General features: G+C 41.9%; 2 protein-coding genes across 6 annotated transcripts in view; both read left to right on the top strand.

Annotated features, from left to right (window-relative positions):
- Positions 1 to 9,013, top strand: part of LOC115894200 (ankyrin repeat domain-containing protein 36B-like) — a 33,056-nt gene extending 24,043 nt beyond the window's left edge. Inside the window, exons 2-4 of the mRNA XM_030920595.1 lie at positions 3,987 to 4,286; positions 8,553 to 8,667; positions 8,834 to 9,013. Of these exons, the coding sequence (XP_030776455.1) occupies positions 4,087 to 4,286; positions 8,553 to 8,667; positions 8,834 to 9,013 (495 nt within the window). The 5' untranslated portion in view covers positions 3,987 to 4,086. The remainder of the gene's footprint in view (positions 1 to 3,986; positions 4,287 to 8,552; positions 8,668 to 8,833) is intronic.
- Positions 9,014 to 20,033: 11,020 nt separating this feature from the next.
- The window catches only part of MTIF2 (mitochondrial translational initiation factor 2), a 44,070-nt gene continuing 41,763 nt past the window's right edge, over positions 20,034 to 22,340 (top strand). For 4 of the 5 annotated variants that reach the window (XR_004054218.1, XR_004054216.1, XR_004054217.1 and 1 more), the window contains exon 1: positions 20,034 to 20,086. The gene's annotated coding sequence lies outside the window, so the exon portion shown is untranslated. The remainder of the gene's footprint in view (positions 20,087 to 22,340) is intronic. The other variant, XR_004054219.1, reaches the window with a different exon arrangement.

Raw genomic sequence — 22,340 nt, 5'->3', positions numbered from 1 at the left:
CTGATTTGTAACTTAAGTCCATGTAATCAAGGACCATATATTGTATGATTCCAATTCTTTAAAATTTATCTAGGTGTTTTTCTGACCCAGGACCGGCTATCTTGGTGACTAATACATATGTACTTAAGAGAATGTGTATTTTACTATTTTGAGGTGAAGTGCTATGTGACTATCAATCTAATCTAGTTTGTTAATATGTTATACAGTTCTCTTACATCCCTACTAATTTTGTGTTCTTGTCCTATAGTATTGAGAGAGAAGTGTTAAACTCTCCAACTATAATGGAGGCCCCAACTACAACTGTGGGTTTGTGGGTTTCTCTTTTCAGTTCTAACCATTTTTATTTCATATATATTAAATTTCAGATGTTAAGTATGTACCCACTTAGAATTCTTATGTCTTCTTTTTTAAAAACTTTTTTTATTATACTTTAAGTTCTGGGATACATGTGCAGAACGTGCAGGTTTGTTACATAGGTATACACGTGCCATGGTGGTTTGCTGCACCCATCAACCCGCCATCTACATTAGATATTTCTACTAATCCTATCCCTCCTCTAGCCCCTCACCCCGCCGACAAGCCCCAGTGTGTGATGTTCCCCTCCCTGTGTCCATATGTTCTCATTGTTCAACTCCCATTTATGAGTGAGAACATGCGGTGTTTGGTTTTCTGTTATGTTAGTTTGCTAAGAATGGTTTCCAGCTTTATTCATGTCCCTGCAAAGGATAGGAACTCATCCTTTTTATGGCTGCATAGTATTTCATGGTGTATATGTGTCACATTTTCTTTACCCAGTCTATCATTGATGAATATTTGGGTTGGTTCCAAGTCTTTGCTATTGTGAATAGTGCCACAATAAGCATACATGTGCATGTGTCTTTGTAGTAGAATGATTTGTAATCCTTTGGGTATATACCTGGTAATGGGATTGCTGGGTCAAATGGTATTTCTAGTTCTAGATCCTTGAGGAATAGCCACACTGTCTTCCACAATGGTTGAACTAATTGACACTTCCACCAACAGTGTAAAAGCATTCCTATTTCTCCACATCTTCTCCAGCATCTGTTGTTTCCTGACTTTTTAATGATCACCATTCTAATTTTTTTGCATTTCTCTAATGACCAGTGATGATGAGCTTTTTTTTCATATGTTTGTTAACAGCATAAGTATCTTCTTTTGAGACGTGTCTGTTCATATCCTTTGCCCACTTTTCGATGTGGTTTTTTCTTGTAAATTTGTTTAAGTTTTTTTTTTTTTTTTTTTTTTTGTGAGACAGAGTCTCACTCTGTCATCTACGCTGGAGTGCACTGATACAATCTTGGCTCACTGCAAGCTCTGCCTCTCAGGTTCACGCCATTCTTCTGCCTCAGCTGGGACTACAGGCGCCCACCACTGCACCCAGCTAATTTTTTGTATTTTTATAGAAACAGGGTTTCACTGTGTTAGCCAGGATGGTCTGGATCTCCTGACCTCGTGATCCGCCCGCCTTGGCCTCCCAAAGTGCTGGAATTACAGGCTTGAGCCACCGTGCCCGGCCTAAATTTGTAGATTAGCCCTTTATCAGATGGATAGATTGTAAAAATTTTCTCCCATTCTGTAGGTTGCCTGTTCACTTTGATGATAGTTGCTTTGCTGCAGAGAAGCTCTTTAGTTTAATTAGGTCCCATTTGTCAATTTTGGCTTTTGCTGCCATTGCTTTCGGTGTTTTAGACATAAAGTCTTTGCCCGTGCCTATGTCCTGAATGGTATTGCCTAGGTTTTCTTCTAGGATTTTTATGGTTTTTAGGTCTTATGTTTAAGTCTTTAATCCATCTTGAGTTAATTTTTGTATAATGTGTAAGGAAGTGATTCAGTTTCATTTTTCTGCATATGGCTAGCCAGTTTTCTGAACACCATTTATTAAATAGGGAATCTTTCCCCATTGCTTGTTTGTGTCAGGTTTGTCAAAGATCAGATGATTGTAGATGTGTGGTGTTACTTCTGAGGCCTCTGTTCTGTTCCATTGGTCTATATATCTGTTTTGGTGCCAGTACCATGCTGCTTTGGTTACTGTAACCTTGTAGTAAAGTTTGAAGTCAGTTAGCTGTGATGCCTCCAGCTTTGTTCTTTTAATATTTGTGCTTAATTTACATTTTATGAAATTATTCACATGGTTGCAGTTATTCACATGGCATGAAGTCAGGCAGTCAGAGGGTCAGTGGCTCCACCCCAGAAAACCACCCTCAGCCCCATGCATGTGACTGCAGTGTGCCCAGTGCCACGGTCCATGCTCCAGGCAAGGATCGATTAGGAGTGGACTCTTAAACCAGGTTGGCAGTACACTCAGCGACCCGGAGGCCATCCCAGGGGAGCCCTGCTAGCCTGCTCTTGTGCCTGTAGTGCAGCTTCCACCTGCATGTCTCCCTTGGGCTTCAGTGGCCAGGCAGCCCCCATCTGCCCACCCCTTCCCCAGCCAGGACCCTAACCGCAGACTCTGGCACCAGACACTGCCGCCAGACACTGCTACCACTGTCAACCAGGCCCTGCAGAGGCAGGAAAGCTGAACTGGCTGCTGAGTCCCTTCTGATTGGCCACGCAGTACCCGTTTCTGTGGCCCCTGGACTCCTAGTGTGGGCTAAGGTGGAGTGGACCCTTGGGCTTTGCCACGGTGCAATGGTCCACCTGGAGACCATCCAAAAGAGAAGACTTACCAGCCCCTGCCAGCGCCCTAGGTGCAGCTGCCACCTGCACGTCAGACACCGGCAGCAATGGCCAGACTATCTCTGATTCTCCATGCCCTCCCCACTCCCGCCCCAGCAGCGACGACTCCCTGACAGGACGCTGAGGTAGTGGCTGTGGGGAAGTCGACTGGGCAGGTGCATACGGATGGATAGACTCTCAGCCTCATCCCAGTGGCCACGACTTGCTCATCCACTGGCGGCTCCTCAGCCCTATTCTAGTGGCCACGGAGTGGCATGTAGGCAGCAGCCATGGGAACCCCGATTGCCCCTCCTCACACGTGCCCATCACACGACTTGGGCGACTGGGTGGTCAAGTCAGGTTATGGCCCCAGCGGCGCCAAGAGGCCAAGAACCGGCGCTCAGCCTCATCCCCGTGGCTACAGGGTGCCAAGCGCCAGGTCCTGCGCTCTGGGCGCGGGTCAGGAGCAGCTGGCAAGGGCGGCGCAGCCTGTGGGGCCTTTGGGCTCGGCCGGCAGCAGCTCCGGTAAGCCACGTCAGCCCACGGGCGCTGCAGTGCAGCGGCTACCAGCGCCTGGAGCAGGGGTCGCCGAGGATTGGGAGTCCCCAACCAGGACTGCGCCTCCAGCCGCTTGGACCCCGGGCCTGGCAGGGCAGCGGCAAGTCAGGCAGTAGGCGGCAGGAGCGCAGGGCATGGGCTTCAGCCTAGGGTGCACACGGAGGCGCGCACCCTCCGGCCAGATGGGCGGCGCACTCAGGGACCAGGAGGCCATCCCAGGGGAGCCCCGCCAGCCCCCACTGGAGCCCGAGCTGCAGCTGCTACCTGCAAGTGGTGCGCTGACTGCAGCGGTGGCAACCCCAGATCGCGTCCTCCCGCCTTGTGCCCATCAGCGAGGACCCAGGGGGCGACGCAGTGGCGAAGTCAGGCTGTGGGCCCGACGGGCGGCACCAGGCGGAGAGGCGCCACTCAACCCTATCCCTGGGCTGCAGGGGTCCCAGCGCGGGGACCCCGTGCGTCGGGAGCATATGGAAGAGGAGAAGAAGGCGCGGGCGACAGTCAGGCCCTGGGGCAGGGCGCGCCTTGCGCCCCAGGGAGCCCCGCCAGCTCGCGGCACCTCTGCAGCAACAGCAGCCTGCAGCTGCTAGGGCGGGTTACTCTGCCTTGGGCCTGTAGGGCTGGGCCGGCTAAGGTGCGCATGCTCGCTGGTCTGAACGGTTCTGTTGGGCGTTTCTGCTGAGAGGCGGGAGTCGCTGAGAGTGTGCTGAGGTCCGTGGACTGACTGCATTGCTTGTCGTTGCGCTTCGGAGGCGGCGATCCCCGGAGGCGAGATGAAATGTGACTGAAGCCGGTGACCTTAACCGAAAGTCGTTCCCAGGCTACGAGCTGCCGCCAAGGGGTGGCCTAGAGATGATGGAAGACTACGAGCCGGAGAGGTGGCCCACCCTCAGGGAGCGCTTGTGCTCAGATGGCTTCTCATTTCTCCAATACCACATCAAATCATCTCATCTGAGAAGGATCCACAGAGCTACCGTCAGTGGTAGGCTAGAGAAACTGGACTACCTTCTGTTCACGAGAAGTGACATCAATGAGAGAGACAAGAAGGAAAGGTAATGGGGGCTGGGAGCCCGGGCTGCGGGAGGAGGCCTGCGGACGTGGGAGAAGTACCCGCTTCCAGGCTGAGGGCTGCGGGGCGGATGGGCCGGGGCTCGGAGTGTGGACGGGGGTTAGGGGGTGCCTGGCTGGGGTGGGAGTGAGTGGAGCGGGGCCTGGGGAGTGGGGGTATATGGGGTGGTGGGATGTGGAGTGAGTTGGGGGATGGGAGTGGGGAGTAGGGGGTGCTTGGGGTGGGGGTGTGAATGGGCTTAGATGCATGGAATGAAGGCTTGGGGGGTAGGGGCGTGGACGATGTGGGGTGGGGAGATGGGGTGAGGGTTCAATGGGATAGAGGACTGGAGGTGGGGGTGAATGGGATGGGGGAAAGGAGGGCAGAGGTGAGGGGGGAGAGTCCTGTCACCAAAGAGGCTGGACTTTCTTCCCTGGCAGGCTCAGCCGCATCTGGGATGTGGAAACCTTGGCTGAGGCGAGCACCCAGGCCATTTTCATGAGCAGCAAAACAAAAGCAAAACTTCAGCTGATTTCCAATCACTCACCATGCTGCTTCTTTATAAATCATTTTAAAGTGATTTCACTAATAAAATTCAGCATGTACGGCGTTTTATTCTTAATGTACACATTTTAAAGCATAGTGTTACATACATTATGGAAGGTGCATAGTGAGAGAAATCATTTCCATAATATATCAACTTCCTGGCTAAAAATTCTTTGGATAAAATCCAATATTTATTTTGTATCAATGGACACCCATGTCAATATGGTTTTCACTGAGGGACCTTAGAGGGAAACTTTGAAGTGGGAAGGTGGTCTGTGTTCTTGAACAGAAAGACACATTTTTCTAAAGTTTTGAGCTCTTTCTGTGTTTGTAAATTTTACATAATCCAAATAAAGTTATCAGAATGTTAAAATTACTCGTGCTGTCTTTTACTATTGGGATGGCATTAAGAAAACTTTTTAAATGGAGTCAGAAAGACTTGCCTTTCTAGATATGAAAATGTGCTTAATTTCTAAAAGTTAATTACTAACAGCTGAAACAACAAATCAGTGAATGGAACAGGTTAGAAAATCCAGGAACACCCCAATATGTATAAGAATTTATTAGGTTGGTGCAAAAGCAATTGCGGTTTTTGCCGCAATTAAAAGTAATGGCAAAATCGCAATTGCTTTGGCACCAATCTAATAGAATTCGATAATGGTGACATTTCATATTAGTAGAAAAAGATGAATTACTCATAAATGAAGTGCCTGCTAACTATTTGGAGAAAACTGGCTAGATTTTTATGTCACAGAAATAAGTTCGTTATGGAATGTAGATTAAAAATTTTAAATGCACAAAATATGAATGATAACAGAAAAAACACAAATGCCTACTTATATTGACACATGTTTATATTCCTGTAAATATCACAAGCACACATTCTGAAGGTCAATTCAGCAAAATAAAAAATTAAAACCTCCTGTTTATAAGAAAAAATTAACAAAAGACAGTATGTACGTATACATATTAGATAAAAAAGTGATTTTCATTTTACAGCGAATTCTTCAAATCAACAAGAACTCTCATTTAAAGTAGAGCAAAGCACTTTTTTTCCAGATATTCAAGCAACCTATGCACATAGGAAAAAATATTTAGTGTTCCTGGGAGGAGAAGGTATTTAAGTTAAAAAAGGAATGAAATTCTGTTTTCTATCCACAAGTTTATGAGCGTAAAAAGTAGCAGTACATATACTGCTATTTAAAGTTTACATTTCTGGCCGGGCGCGGTGGCTCAAGCCTGTAATCCCAGCACTTTGGGAGGCCGAGACGGGCGGATCACGAGGTCAGGAGATCGAGACCATCCTGGCTAACACGGTGAAACCCCGTCTCTAGTAAAAAAAATACCAAAAAAAAAAAAAAAAAAAAAGGTTTACATTTCTGACTTTTCAAATAGACAATTTGTTGATAACTATCACACTTTAAAAATGTATGTGCCCTTCACCCATCAATTCCATTATACTAAAATATCCTAGGAAAGAGAGATACATGCAATTTGTTTTTCTCAGCACTGCTTAAAACAGCAATGTATTTGGAAAACCCCTTATAATGGATTTTATAAATTTTATAAATTTATCAATAAATTTCAGTGCATCCATAGGATGGGACAATATGGGACCTTTGCAGGTGTCAGTGGATACAGATGTATGTTGAGGTGTGAAGATGTACTTTGAATGTTGGTTTGATTATACATATACACAAACAGTCTATGGTGTTTGTAAGCCAAATGTGTGTACAAAATATAACATTTCTTCTTTTCTGGCAGGTGTATTGTGATGATTTTTCTTATCCGTGATGTATAAGTGATCAGTATGTTTAAAACTTCTAATAAATGTTTTTTATTAATGAAATTATCCTTGGGAAAAGAAGAAATATAAATCTTGCACAGAAAAAAATAATTTTCACTTTCTATTTATTTTATTATTTATTTATTTGTTTGTTTGTTTATTTTTGAGATGGAGTCTTGCCTTGTTGCCCAGCCTGGAGTGCAGTGGCACGATCTCAGCTCACTGCAACCTCTACCTCCCAGGTTCAAGAGATTCTCACACCTCAGCCTCCTGAGTAGCTTGGATTACAGGTGTGCGCCACCATGCCTGGCTAATTTTTGTATATTTTAGTAGAGACATGGTTTCACCATGTTGGCCAGGCTGGTCTCCAACTCCTGACCTCAGGTGACCCCCTCCACCTCGGCCTCCCAAAGTGCTGGAATTACAGGTGTAAGCCACTGTGCCTGGCCTTATTTTTATTTTTTTGTTTATTGGTATCTTCTGTGAACTTTTAGCCTCTTCAGAGGTAGAGGGAATGTTTTTATTTGTGCTTATTTTATTATGCATAGATTTTAGTATGTAGATATGTTTTTATTATAGTTTTATTACATATATGTAAACAATTTTAAATTAATCATTTTAGTTTACCAGTGTCCTCATGAAAATGAAAACGAGCAAATATAAGTGATTATCACTATTCCAAAAGCACTGCTTTAATTTATAGTTTTTTTCATAATAAACTCCCCAACTGTATGTATGCATTCTTTCATTCCAGTTATTTATCAAGCATGATCTGAATACCTATTACATAGCAGACACATTCTACCATCTCTCAGGACTCTTCCACCCTTAACAACTTCATGTTTAGCTGCCCAGCCTGAGCAAGCTGAGAGATTTAAAAAGGAAGCATTAGGACTGAATCCCAATTGGATCTTTTATTCCTTTTTTTTTTTTTTTTTAAACAAAAGCAATTCTGAAGTTAGAAAATAGTTAAAGATAACCTTTAACTGCCCTTTCAAAAACTTATGGCAGTCTCAAAAACTACTATTAATCATTGCAAATACCTAATTTACATAACATTCTGTAAGTATTGAAAAAAATGAGCCATACCTATTCACTTGAATCCTGAGTTTTCTTTGGATTATTTTTTTTTGAAAATTGAAGGAAGAATTACTTTGTTTAAAATATTTGTTGTTTTATTTTTGCCTTCTTTTTCCACAGTACTTTATTTAGGTGCCAATTATATGAGTAGAACTTCCTGTTCTATATACTGTATCCCACTTAATGTAAGGCATCATGGATTGGGTGATGCCACATTACTTTATATATCAATAAGATAATGTTTAAAATGTTGCCAGTTATAATTGTAATAAATAATGTATTATAAACAGTATTCCAATGTCAGGAGATATTAATATATAAGAGAATAGCAGTTTATATAAAAGAATAGTGAGAAAATGAGCATCTGAGAATGATTGAAATACAATGACACATCTAATCTTTAGTAGATACCTCAATGTAGATATGATTGTATCATTTTACTTAATTAAAATGTCTTTATAAGTAGTAATATCTAAAAATTATTGAGCTGTTATTTGTGTTAGAAAGTGTTCTAAATGCTGTACATAGATTCTCATGTAAGCATCACTGCAGTGTTCTGTGGAATAGCTACTATTCTCTTATATATTTTATTGATAAGGAAATTGAAGCAAAGAAAGACTAGATAATAGCTAAATGACAGAGCTTTAAGTAAATTTTAAGCCCCAATTAAACTGAATCCAAAAGCCAAGCCTTTTCTGTTAAATAGCCTGCTCTTTCATTAATGTGATGAGTAATAAGCGCTAACAAAGATTGTATTTTCTTCACAAGAAAATTAAATATTTGTTTTGAAGACAGAGAAATAACATGCTAATTAATGCTTACAGTTACATGTTTTAAAAAGTCCTCTCACTCTCACAGGACTGCCCTACATTTGGCCTGTGCCACTGGCCAACCGGACATGGTATCTCTCCTGGTGTCCAGAAATTGTGAGCTTAACCTCTACGACTGTGAATGCAGGACACCTCTGATCAAGGTATATGGTAGCAGACTCTTTGAGCATAAGATGGATTTGGTTTACGTACATAGAATAAAAAGAACTTATCTCATTGGAATACCACTATATAACTAGTTAGTAAATCGTATGGAGTGTTTACTTTGATTTTTCAGTATTTGCATGTTTCTCGGTCTAATACTGACAGGCTGTGCAACTGAGGCAGGAGGCTTGTGCAACTATTCTGCTGAAAAATGGTGCCAATCCAAATATTATGGATTTCTATGGAAGGACTGCTCTACACTATGCTGTGTATAATGAAGATACATCCATGATAGAAAAACTTCTTTTTTATGGTACAGATATTGAAGAATACAGCAAGGTATAGATCAACCAATGTTATTTTCAAACTATCTGAAATGCATTTATTTTAACAATGATACATGTAAGGGTCAATTTTTCATATTTGGAAGCTCAAACCTTCCTTGAATGAAAATATTTTGAAATGCCTTACCTGTCTAACTTTAAGTATTGGAACTTTTAAAGAAGCATTGTAGAGTACAACTTTTCTTCATGCACTTATGGTAAATAATTATAAAAACAAATGAATTACAATAAATTTATAATTCATGACCACTGAATTTGGAAAAGGGAATAGTTAAGTGGGTTTCCACTAAATTACTTTTTTTCTAATCAGTGTGAAGTGACACAAGAAAGTACAATTTTCCCTTCTAAATAGACTTTATTTTAAATTTCAAAGAAAATTAAAGCATTTCACAATAAATGTACTTCTTGCTGCTGTTGACAAGTATTGTATGTGAAGGTGATTTCATTTGAAAGTGATCCCTCTGTGGAAAGGCTTAAGAGCGAGAAATGAAGAAAAGGAGAGCAATCAGAAATGCACAAGCTAATTTGGAAATTAGGTAATGAGGGAAAATACTGTGGAGAGGGTTTTTGTGTGTTTTGTGGTTTGTTTTCTATTTATATGTTTAGACAAGGATCTCTTCAGTTTTGGGGATAATTAGTCTTACTTTGGGCAACAGTTTGTGAGTTATAAAATTGCCTAGGAATCAGTTTTGGTAGGACTCTGAGGAAACCAGGTTGGCAGTGAATAGAGGCGACGAAGTGGCACACAGTTCAGCAGAGAGAAGAACACAGAATTAATGGACATTATTCAATTCTGGCAGAAACAGCCACTTAGATATAAGCATCTAAACTCTACTCTCAAGTCCAGAATGTCTTGATGGGCAGGTGGGAGATAAGGAGCTTATAAATAGTAAAATCAAGTTGGATTTTGAGTTTCCTAGTCTCTTCTCTACCCCTACCCAGGAAAAGTAAATGGAGTTTTCAGTGAACGGCTCTATCTTTTGCTCTTTCCTCTTTTTGGCCAAATCCCAAATGATAAAGGGCATTTGCCATGTGGGTGAGAGATGAGACTGAAGTGATTATCAGCTGTGCTAGTCCGCAGTTAGAATTGTGCATGACAGTAACCTGGGGAAATTAAAAGCAAATCTCTAAGTCTAGGATATCCCCTGAAGATTTTAATATAGTAAATCTAATATTTACTATTAAATATTACTGGACATGTATGTTGTAAAATATTTCCTTGAAGCTGGGCATGGTGGTGCCTCTAGCCAGACAACAGAATAAGACACTATCTCTAACAACAACAACAACAACAACAAAACAACAACAACAACAACAACAACAAATTTCTTGAGACACTGATAGGCTACTGGTTAAGAACCACTGAATAGATAAGTATAATGTAAATTCCCATATCTCAAAAACGTAAAAAATCTCTAGAAGAGTTGGATGATAGGTGCTACTTCCTTTCAATTTCTCCTTTCCAATAATATTAGACTGACTTTTATCTGTCTCTATTTCTGTGGTTGGGAAGTTAAAAGGACTATTATTTGCAGTATCTATCAGCTTAAGAATAACACCTTTTCTTTGCCACCATCACTTATTTACTGCCATTCATAGGGTCATTAGAAATTTACTATTGGGTACTCTTTCAATAAGTAGAGACTGATTCTTTCAGGACTTCGAGTCTCTTTGTTATCGTTCTGGTGATTAGGTCAATACATCATTATTAAAAGCAGGATTATCTCAATTCCAATAGTAAAAAATTCTAAACCTTTTTTTAAGGCTGAAGCTCTATTATGGACTGCCTCAGTATGTCTGTTAAGTACATAGAACTATGGCATAATCAGGATAGCAGTTTTAAACAATGAAAACCATGAAGTTAGTAAGAATACAGAGAATACATATAGGTCATTATTAGAGCTTTAATTGATAAGCCATTGTATTGTTATTTCTGACTTATATTTTACCTAAAATAAAAAAATTAGGTAACAATATGGACACTAGAATAGTAATTTAAAATTATTTTAATAATATAGTTACAGCAGTCCTATGAACTAATTACCCATTTGATGAACAGTCTGGGAAAATTAAACATAAATTATAAATGCATGCATGTTGTAAAAGTGCTTAAAGTGGGTATTATGAGTGTTAGTAACAATTTTTATTGCATTCTTGGACCTGTTTTGGAAAAAAAATTCAGAAACTAAAGAAAGGAAGTATTTTACATGAAAACAATTGCTTTACATACAATCGCTTGGAGACATATCCATAGCAAATATAAAAATACAAGGTCTATAGTCTAAATGTGTCCCACAGATGTGTTTAGTTTGCCTCTATAAATTTTCTCAACATGGAAGGTTTAGGAGACTCACACACAGATCTGGATTCCAGGCTTCTCTTCAAGAATCCAATCTGGTGTCCCTTGAGCCTGTCTCACGTTTAGGATGCTGTGCAGAGGTTGCCCCTTTCTATGAGGCGTGTGGTCTCCATTCTGCTACTGTGCCCACCTAGGTACTTCACTTCCTCAGGTCATCTCCCTTGCCTCTGTAGGGATGACTTTACAAGCCCTGTTTTATAGTGTATTTTAGTAAATATTTCAAGGTTTTCAAGACATTTTATATCTATTTAAATATAGAGTCTGTATTTTACATAAATCCCTTAGTAATGGGGTTGAACTTTTGAATTTAGAAGGTGGTGTTTTTATAAACTATTTTTCTTTATATATACCATAAATAATCATCTTCCCATTAGAATACATGTAAGCTTTTTAAGGTGAATAATGGTATAGTTGCATAGGTTTTGCATATTTTAGACAACATATTTTTCTCTTCAGCATTGCCTCCTAAAAATGCAAGTAATTGGCCAGGCGCAGTGGCTGAAGCCTGTAATCCCAGCACTTTGGGAGGCCGAGGCGGGCGAATCACGAGGTCAGGAGATTGAGACCATCCTGGCTAACACGGTGAAACCCCCTGTCTACTAAAAATACAAAAAATTAGCTGGGTGCGGTGGCACATGCCTGTAGTTCCAGCTACTCAGGAGTCTGAGGCAGGATAATAGCTTGTGCTTGAATCCAGGAGGCGGAGGTTGCAGTGAGCTGAGATGGTGCCACTGCACTCCAACCTGGTGGACAGGTGAGCCTCTGTCTCAAAAAAAATAAATAAATAAAAGATGCAATAAATTTAGTGGCTTTCATTATGCTATAAATAACTAATACAGGTCATTATTAGAGCTTTAATTGATAAGCCATTGTATTTTTATTTCTGATTTATATTTTACCTAAAATAAAAAAAATTTAAGAATTAATATGGAAACTGGAATACAAATTTTTAAAGGAGTTATGTACCAGGGTCTTAAGATTATAATTACATAAATATTTGCACCAGGGTCCTAAGATTGTAATCGAGAATAATATTTCATACAGAGCTTTCTGACAGCTAAGATAAAAATATTGCTAGAAAAAACCCATGGACTATTTAATAACAAGCAGTGAAAGTTCATTTGAATCCTATCTCTATTAATTCAGAGCCCAGCTCTCCGAATTAAAAAGAGATAGGCTTCAAATGAACTGTCAATCGTGTCAGATTCTCAGATGACAATGTCAGGTGCTCCTGTTCCAAATGGATCAGGAGGACATGACATTGTCATCCGAGATTCTGACACCATCGATAGAATCAGGCAAGTGTGTATCACCCAGAGGAAACCTCCACCTTTACTGGTAAGCTCTCACAACTGTATCCCTGAAACTCTCATTTCTCAGATGTTAATCTTCTCCATAATAAGTATTTACAAATAGGGCTTAGGTGAAGTTCAAAAGATTTCTCAAATACTAGACATGTAATGCACAGTTTTGTAACATTTTTCAAACATGGGTGATCATGGAGTCTTTCTTTTGGGGTATAATGTGCAACTTCTGGTAAAGTAAATATCCTTTGGAATATATTAATAGTTTAAGAAACACTGCTCTATAGGTAATAATTTAGAACATTAATAAAAATACCTGCAACATTTATTACTATGTCTTAGAGTTTGAGGACATAGAGAAAAAAATAGAGCTCCTGCCCTCAAGAAGCTCCTGGCTCAGGTGGGAAACAATGAAATCCTTGAAATGTGCCATGCTAAATGCTGTGACAGAAGCAAAGATTCTTGGAACTGGTAAATGTTTGAAGTGAGCTTTGGAGATGACCAGAGTTCTTGTGGTGAGGCAGAGAAGGTTCTTTCCAGGGGAAGGAGTAGAACATAGAAAAGCACCGAGGAGTGAAAAGAAAGGGACCACCTCTTATGTCCTTTCAATTGTATATATTCAAGCTCATAGGATCTTACGTAAGGTTTTCAGTTCAGTTGATAAATATGTAATTTTGTGATTATAAATTGTTGCTGTTGTTTTACAGTATGAATATCAACCCCTTTTACTTGCTGTGAGTCGAGCAAAAGTGAACATGGTGGAATTTTTATTAAAGAAAAATGCAAACGTAAATGCAGTTGATTTTCTTAACAGGTACAGACCTTAGTTCTTATTGTGTTGTTTTTAAACCTGAGTGTCATTTTAGAGTGGTGGCAGTCACTCAAGTCAGAAATATTACATTAATAAGAAGACTAACTTTTAATTATTGGGATATAGTGAGAAATATCAACACAGATCATCACTTAGGTAGAAAAACAATTATTTGGACTGAGTAACATAAAGAACAGTATATAGCAGGATTCATCTCTATAGACATTATACACATAAAAGGCTTCTATATATAGAAAGCTCTGTATATTGACAGATGTTTATTTGTAATATGATAATGAAGAAACACCCTGTAAAAGTGTATTGCTCTGATTTTTATGTGTGAATGTGTGTGTGTGTGTGTATTTTTTTCTCTCCTGAAAACTGTAAATAGAATAATTTTCATTACAAATGAAAATATTTTTGTTCCATATTTATTTCCCATCTAATGTACTTTGCTCTTCTTGAATCTAGTAAGGATCTCAGCTTGTGTTGTTTATACCTTGTCCAGAGCCATGAGGCCCGGAATTAGCTGACCTCTGTTGCTTGATCTCCGCAAAGCGGAGACAAGAGGGCACATTCCCGGGTTCTTTATTTACAAACCCTTCCCGCGCGCCCCCAAAGCTTTTCCCGCGCGCGCCTAAGTTTTTCCCGCACGCACCAAAACTGTTCCCTCGTGCGCCAACCTTTCCCGTGCGCGCGCAAACATTTTCCCGCCCAGGAAGATATGCAGCCCAGGGCGCAGGCGCGATCCCGCGCCCGGGAAAAGTACAAACCCATGGCGCATGCGCGATTGTAATTTGAGAAGACCCGGCCCCCCGTCACCGCCCTGGCCCAACCTCTTCCCCTGCCAGCCTATATAAGGCATGACCCTACACTCAATAAACGAGACTTGATCAGGCTATTTGTCTTGTCTCCATTTCTTGTGTTTTCTTGTCTCCTCCATTCCCACTCCCCCTTCCAGGGCCCGTTCGACTGTCCTGCAGGTCGGGACACCTGGCGCCCAAACAGGGACCTGGACACGGGGGAAAAAGTGAGGAAGAAGGCACTAAAGTCGGCTGAAAGTGAAAGTGGAAGAAATTCCTCCGGACGTCGTGGGAGCCTGCCGCGTTGGAACCAGAGGTGAGTAACAGTGTCTGATTATGGGACAAGAATTAAACCAGCATCAAATTTATGTAGGGCAATTAAAAGAGGCTTTAAAAACACGAGGAGTAAAGGTTAAAAGTAATGATTTGTTTAAGTTTTTTGATTTTGTAAAAGAAACCTGCCCTTGGTTTCCACAAGAGGGGACCATTGACGTAAAGAGGTGGCGTAGAGTGGGAGACTGTTTTCAAGATTACTATAGTACTTTTGGACCAGAAAAGGTTCCGGTGACAGCTTTTTCTTATTGGAATCTGATCAGAGATATAATAAAAAGGAAAAAGAAAAAGATCCTGAGGTAATGGCGGTGGTTACTCAGACTGAGGAAATATTAAGAGGCAGCTCCCAAACCTGATCTCGAAAAATCCATACCTAATAAAGAAATAGACCTTATATCGCTACAAAGCGATGAGGAAGAGGCTGGGGTCCCCTCAATAACAAATATAGAAACATCAAATAAGGAAAAGGCAAAAAAATACCCAGTTTTACCTACAACTAATGAAAGCAAAAGTAAAAATAACCTTAACCCTTCAGAAGTAAACTGGGATAATTTGGAGGAAGGGGCAGCAAAATATTATAATTCTGACTGGCCACAAACTCTTACTTATCCCCCTCCCTATAATAAGGCTTCTGCCCCCACAGTTATGGCAGTAATAGACCCAAAAGAGGAGCTTAGAGAAAAGATTGCACAGCTTGAAGAGCAAATAAAGCTCGAAGAACTACATCAGTCTTTAATCACTAGATTGCAGAAATTAAGGACAGGAAGTGAGAATGTTCAATACCCTAAAGGAATAGAGAAACCCTCTCACCCTCAGAGACCCGGACAGCATGTCCCAAAAGGAAGGTCGCTTGGTAGTAGGGATAGGGAGGATTCCTCTCCTCGAGATGTTTTTCCAGTAACGGAAACTACAGATGCGCAGGGTCGAGCCTGGAGACACCACGGTGGGTTTGAATTTACTGTAATAAAAGAACTAAAAACTGCTGTCTCGCAATACGGAGCTACTGCCCCGTATACCCTGGCCATAGTCGAATCTGTGGCCGAAAATTGGCTCACTCCCATAGATTGGAATACCTTAGTTAGGGCAGTTCTTTCCGGAGGCGACCATCTGATTTGGAAGTCAGAATTTTATGAAAATTGTAGAGATACGGCCAAGAGAAACCAACAAGCCGGAAATGGTTGGGATTTTGAGATGCTAACTGGCTCGGGTAATTACACAGAAACCGATGCTCAGATGCAGTATGATCCTGGACTGTTTTCTCAAATCCAAGCAGCGGCTACCAAAGCCTGGAGAAAACTTCCTGTTAAGGGGGATCCAGGAGCCTCGCTCACAGGGGTCAAACAAGGACCTGATGAGCCTTTTGCAGACTTTGTACATAGACTTTTAACCACGGCCAGCAGAATATTTGGAAATGCCGAGGCAGGGGTGGATTATGTAAAGCAGCTAGCTTACGAAAACGCTAATCCGGCTTGTCAGGCAGCAATCAGACCTTATAGAAAGAAAACAGACTTAACAGGCTACATCCACCTCTGTTCAGACATAGGGCCCTCATATCAACAGGGCTTGGCTATGGCTGCTGCCTTTAGTGGACAAACCGTAAAAGACTTCCTCTCTAGTAAGAATAAGAATAGCAGGGGGTGCTTTAAGTGTGGAAAAATGGGACACTTCGCTAGGGATTGTAAGGGAGAACTAGCTAAGACCTTAGAGGCAAAAGCTCCAGGCCTCTGCCCTAGGTGTAAAAGAGGAAAACATTGGTCCAACGAATGTAAATCTAAAACTGACAATCAAGGAAATCCCCTAACACCTCAACAGGGAAACGGATTGAGGGGCCGGCCCCAGGCCCCGAAACAAGCTTATGGGGTGGTCAGTTTTGTACCAACCAACCACAATCCGTTTCACAGCTTAGTAGAGCAACCCCAGGAAGCGCAGGATTGGACCTCTGTTCCACCTCCCACACAGTATTAACCCCTGAAATGGGACCTCAGGCCCTAAGTACGGGTATATATGGGCCCCTACCCTCAAACATGTTTGGATTAATCCTAGGGAAAAGCAGCGTCACCATGAAAGGCCTACAGGTCTTTCCAGGAATAGTTGATAGCGATTATATAGGAGAAATCAAAATCATGGCCAAGGCTATTGACAACATCATTATCATTCCTCAAGGGGATAGAATAGCGCAGTTACTCCTGTTACCATTGCTAAAAACAGCTAATAAAGTCCAATCGCCCCTAAGGGGAAAGGGAGGATTCGGATCCTCAGACATCTACTGGGTACAGCCCATTACTAATCAAAAACCCTCTCTCACCTTGTGGCTAGACGGAAAGTTATTTACAGGACTGATAGACACAGGGGCCGAAGTAACAATTATTAAACAACAAGTGGGCCCTCCAGTTGGCCCACTTCAGAGACCTTAACAAATTTACGAGGAATCGGGCAAAGTAATAACCCTAGACAAAGTTCCAAATATCTCACCTGGAGAGATCAAGAAAGTAATTCCGGTCTCATTAAGCCATTTGTTATCCCTGATTTGCCTGTTAACCTTTGGGGTAGAGATCTTCTCTCCCAAATGAGGGTCATGATGGGTAGCCCAAATGATATAGTCACTGCACAAATGTTGGCTCAGGGCTACCACCCTGGGAAAGGGTTAGGAAGAGGAGAAGATGGCATTTTGCAGCCAATCCCAGCCATAGGAAAATTAGATAAAAGGGGGCTTGGAAATTTTTAACCATGGCCATTGACATGCCTGCACCCCAAAAATTTGCTGATCCAATCACTTGGAAGTCAGATGAACCCGTTTGGGTTGATCAATGGCCACTAACCAATGAGAAGCTTGCCGCTGCCCAACAGTTAGTGCAGGAACAATTGGAGGCAGGACACATTACAGAAAGCAACTCTCCTTGGAACACCCCCATATTTGTCATAAAAAGAAATCCGGAAAGTGGAGACTCTTAAAAGATTTAAGAGCAGTAAATGCTACTATGCTACTATGGTCCTTATGGGCGCCGTACAGCCAGGGCTACCTTCTCCGGTAGCAATCCCTCAAGGATATTTTAAAATTATCATAGACCTTAAGGATTGCTTTTTTACAATTCCCCTTCATCCTACTGACCAAAAACGATTCGCCTTTAGCTTACCATCTATAAATTTCAAAGAACCAATGAAATGATACCAATGGAAAGTGTTACCTCAAGGTATGGCCAACAGTCCCACCTTGTGTCAAAAGTATGTGGCTACAGCCATACACTCAGTTAGAGAGACATGGAAACAAATATACATTATACATTACATGGATGATATCCTCATAGCAGGAAAAATGGGAGAACAAGTTTTACAGTGTTTTGCTCAACTCAAGCAAGAACTAACCACAGCGGGTTTACAAATAGCTCCAGAAAAAATACAACTACAAGACCCTTATACATATTTAGGTTTTCAAATAAATGGACCTAAAATTACAAATCAAAAGGCCGTTATCCGTAAAGATAAGTTACAAACCCTCAATGATTTCCAAAGGCTCCTTGGAGACATAAATTGGCTTCGGCCATACTTAAAACTCACCACAGGAGACTTAAAACCTTTATTCGACACCCTGAGAGGTGACCCCAACCCTAAATCCCTTAGGTCGTTATCAAAAGAAGCTCTTTTATCACTTAATAAAGTAGAGGCGGCCATTGCTGAGCAATTTGTTACTAACATAGACTATTCACAGCCATTAACCCTTTTAATATTTAACACAACACTAACACCTACTGGTTTATTCTGGCAAAATAACCCTATTATGTGGGTCCACTTGCCTTCATCACCCAGAAAGGTATTACTCCCCTATTATGATGCCATAGCAGATTTAATTATTCTAGGGAGAGACAATAGCAAAAAATATTTTGGAATCGAACCCTCTATGATCATACAACCTTATTCTAAGCCACAAATCCATTGGTTGATGCAAAATACTGAAACGTGGCCGATTGCTTGCGCCTCTTATGCCGGTAACTTAGAAAACCATTACCCGCCAAACAGGCTTATTCAATTTTGTAAGCTACATGCTTTTGTCTTCCCTCATGTCACCAGTAAAACACCTTTAGACAATGCCTTATTAGTGTTCACTGATGGGTCATCCACAGGAACTGCTGCATATACCTTTGCAGACACCACTGTTAAATTCAAAACCAGCCATACTTCAGCTCAGCTAGTAGAATTGCAGGCCCTAATCGCAGTGCTGTCAGCCTTCCCTAATCAGGCCCTTAATATTTATACTGACAGTGCATATTTAGCTCACTCAATACCTTTACTTGAGACCGTAGCACAAATCAAACATGTGTCAGACACAGCCAAGTTATTTTTACAATGCCAACAATTAATACATGACAGATCAACACCTTTCTTTCTTGGACATATTAGAGCTCATTCAGGATTACCAGGACCTCTATCCCAGGGCAACCAACTGGCTGATATGGCAACCAAGACGGTAGCCATAGCTACAAATACAAACCTAGCCCAAGCACAGGCTACTCATGCCTTACACCATCTTAATGCTCAAACTTTGAGACTGATGTTTAAAATAACTAGAGAACAAGCAAGACAAATAGTTAAACAATGTCAGACCTGTGTAACATACCTGCCAGTCCCTCACTTAGGAATTAACCCAAGAGGACTAGTTCCCAACATGATCTGGCAAATGGATGTCACTCATTATTCAGAATTCGGTAACTTAAAATACATCCATGTATGTATAGATACATTTAGTGGATTTATACTAGCCACCCTACAAACAGGCGAAGCTACCAAACATGTCATAGCTCATTTACTACACTGTTTTTCCATAGTTGGAAAGCCTAAACAACTAAAAACAGACAATGGTCCTGGCTATACATCCAAAGCCTTTCAAAACTTTTGTCTTAAATTACAAATAAAACACATTACTGGAATTCCCTATAACCCTCAAGGACAAGGAATAGTTGAAAGAGCACACCTATTCTTAAAAACCACCATTGACAAAATAAAAAAGGGAGAATGGTACCCTACTAAGGGCACCCCTAGAAATATCCTTAATCACACACTTTTTATTTTAAATTTTTTAAATTTGGATAACCTGAACAGATCAGCAGCCGATCGATTTTGGCATTCCGAGTCCAAAAAACAATTTGCCACGGTTAAATGGAAAGACCCCTTAGACAACACATGGCATGGTCCAGACCCAGTGTTAATCTGGGGAAGAGGCTCAGTTTGTGTTTTTTCTCAAACTCATGATGCAGCCAGATGGCTACCAGAGCGACTGGTAAGACAGGTACCTAACAATATCCAATCCAGGGAGTAATTTTCTCCCTGAGAGTACTCTTTTCCTCTATTGCAGAGATGAACTTCAACTACAAGCCCCTCTGGACCATGGTGCTGATTTGCCAAGCACTCCAGCTATATGCCGGCTTTGGTAATCCCCATGAGGCCCGTAAATATATATGACAACGATACGGTAAGCCCTGTGATTGTTTGGGGGGATATGTGACCTCCCTTCCAAATACATACATCTCAGCTGTGTCCTGCTCCGCTTACACAGCATACCTGTCTAGTGACTCTCTTAAGTGGAGGTGTGTGTCAACCCCAAGGATATTTAGCGGAGGGGATACCACAACCTGCCCTTGTGACACATTTGAGACTGCTATGCATAGTTCCTGCTACACTACTTATTTAGAATGTACCTCTGGCGGTAAAACATACTATACTGCTATCTTAACAAGATCTAGAACCCCTACTATAGGGGCCAATAGTGTCCCTACAGTTGTAGGAAGTACCAATAACCTTATATCAGCTGGCTGTACTGGAATTGTAGGACAGCCTGTCTGCTGGAATATTCACCCCCCTCTTCATACCTCTGATGGAGGAGGACCACAAGACAAGGTCCGAGAAATTAGGGTATACAAAAAACTTGAAGAGTTGCAAAGGTCCCTGTACCCGGAAATTCACTACCACCCCTTGGCCTTGCCCAAAGCCCGAGGGAAAGAGAAAATTGATGCCCAGACCTTTGCCCTCCTCACGGCTACTCATAACCTGCTTAACAATTCCAACTCTAGTCTGGCTAATGACTGCTGGCTGTGTCTGCAATCAGGAGATCCCGTTCCTCTTGCCATACCCAGTAATAACTTAAATTATACATCCAATACCCCTTGCACCATAATTCCTCCCCTTAAAGTACAGCCTTTAGAATTTCCTAGTTCCTGTTGCATTTACTCCCCTCCCCTTAATAACGCTTATGACCTTGATGTAGGATTCAATCAATTCAACAATTGTTCCACCATAGTAAATATTTTCCAATCGCTGTGTGCCCCAAACAGCTCGGTTTTTATATGTGGCAATAATAGGGCTTATACCTATTTACCTACTAACTGGACAGGACGCTGTGTCTTAGCCACACTTTTGCCAAACATAGACATTATCCCTGGAGATGAACCTGTGCCTATCCCAGCTATAGATCACTTTTAGGAAGAAACAAAAGGGCAATACAATGTATCCCCTTACTTGCAGGATTAGGCATAACTACTGCCGTAGCAACTGGGGCTACAGGCCTAGGGGATTATCCCCTTACTTGCAGGATTAGGCATAACTACTGCCGGAGCAACTGGGGCTACAGGCCTAGGGGTTTCTGTTACTCAATACACCAAATTGTCTCGCCAACTGATCTCAGATATGCAGCCATTTCGAGTACTATACAAGATTTACAAGATCAGGTAGATTCTCTGGCAGAAGTAGTGCTCCAAAATAGAAGAAGCCTAGATTTACTAACTGCAGAACAGGGAGGCATCTGCTTGGCTTTACAGGAGAAGTGCTGTTTCTATGCCAACAAATCCGGGATCGTCAGGGACAAAATCAGGCGTCTACAAGAAGACCTAGAAAAACGACGAAAAGAAATAACCGATAACCCGTTTTGGACTGGGTTCCATGGACTCCTTCCCTATCTTATGCCATTCCTGGGCCCCCTGCTTTGCCTATTGCTCTTACTCGCTATAGGACCTTTGGTCTTCAATAAGCTCATGACATTTATTAAGCAACAGGTCGAGGCTATCCGAGCGAAGCCTATACAGGTCCATTATCATCGCCTAGAACAAGAAGATCGCGGTGGTTCATACTCACACCCATTATGACCACCTTCCCTATGCGCTGAACTGGACAGCCAATGACGGGTAAGAGAGTATCATCTCTCACTAACCTAAGACAGGAGGGCCGTCATAAGCTACTGCCTAATCCCATGACGGGTACCAGTGATGAGATGCATTACTCCAACCTAAGACAGGCGCAGTTCCCGAGGGACAATCTTCTAGCCATAATTATATATAAAAAAGGGGGACCTGTCCGGAGCCATGAGGCCTGGAATTAGCCGACCTCTGTTGCTTGATCTCCGCAAAGCGGAGACGAGGGCACATTCCCGGGTTCTTTATTTACAAACCCTTCCCGGGCGCCCCCAAAGCTTTTCCCGCGCGCGCCTAAGTTTTTCCCGCGCGCGCCAACCTTTCCCGAGCGCACCAACCTTTCCCGCGCGTGTGCAAACATTTTCCTGCCCAGGAAGATATGCAGCCCAGGGCGCAGGCGCAATCCCGCGCCCGGGAAAAGTACAAACCCATGGCGCATGCGCGATTGTAATTTGAGAAGACCCGGCCCCCCGTCACCGCCCTGGCCCAACCTCTTCCCCTGCCAGCCTATATAAGGAATGACCCTACACTCAATAAACGAGA

This window comes from Rhinopithecus roxellana, chromosome 17, assembly GCF_007565055.1.
Source record: "Rhinopithecus roxellana isolate Shanxi Qingling chromosome 17, ASM756505v1, whole genome shotgun sequence".
Classification (NCBI taxonomy): Eukaryota; Metazoa; Chordata; class Mammalia; order Primates; family Cercopithecidae; genus Rhinopithecus; species Rhinopithecus roxellana.
Note: the sequence above shows the minus strand (reverse complement) of the source record. Positions and strands in the feature narration are given on the sequence as shown.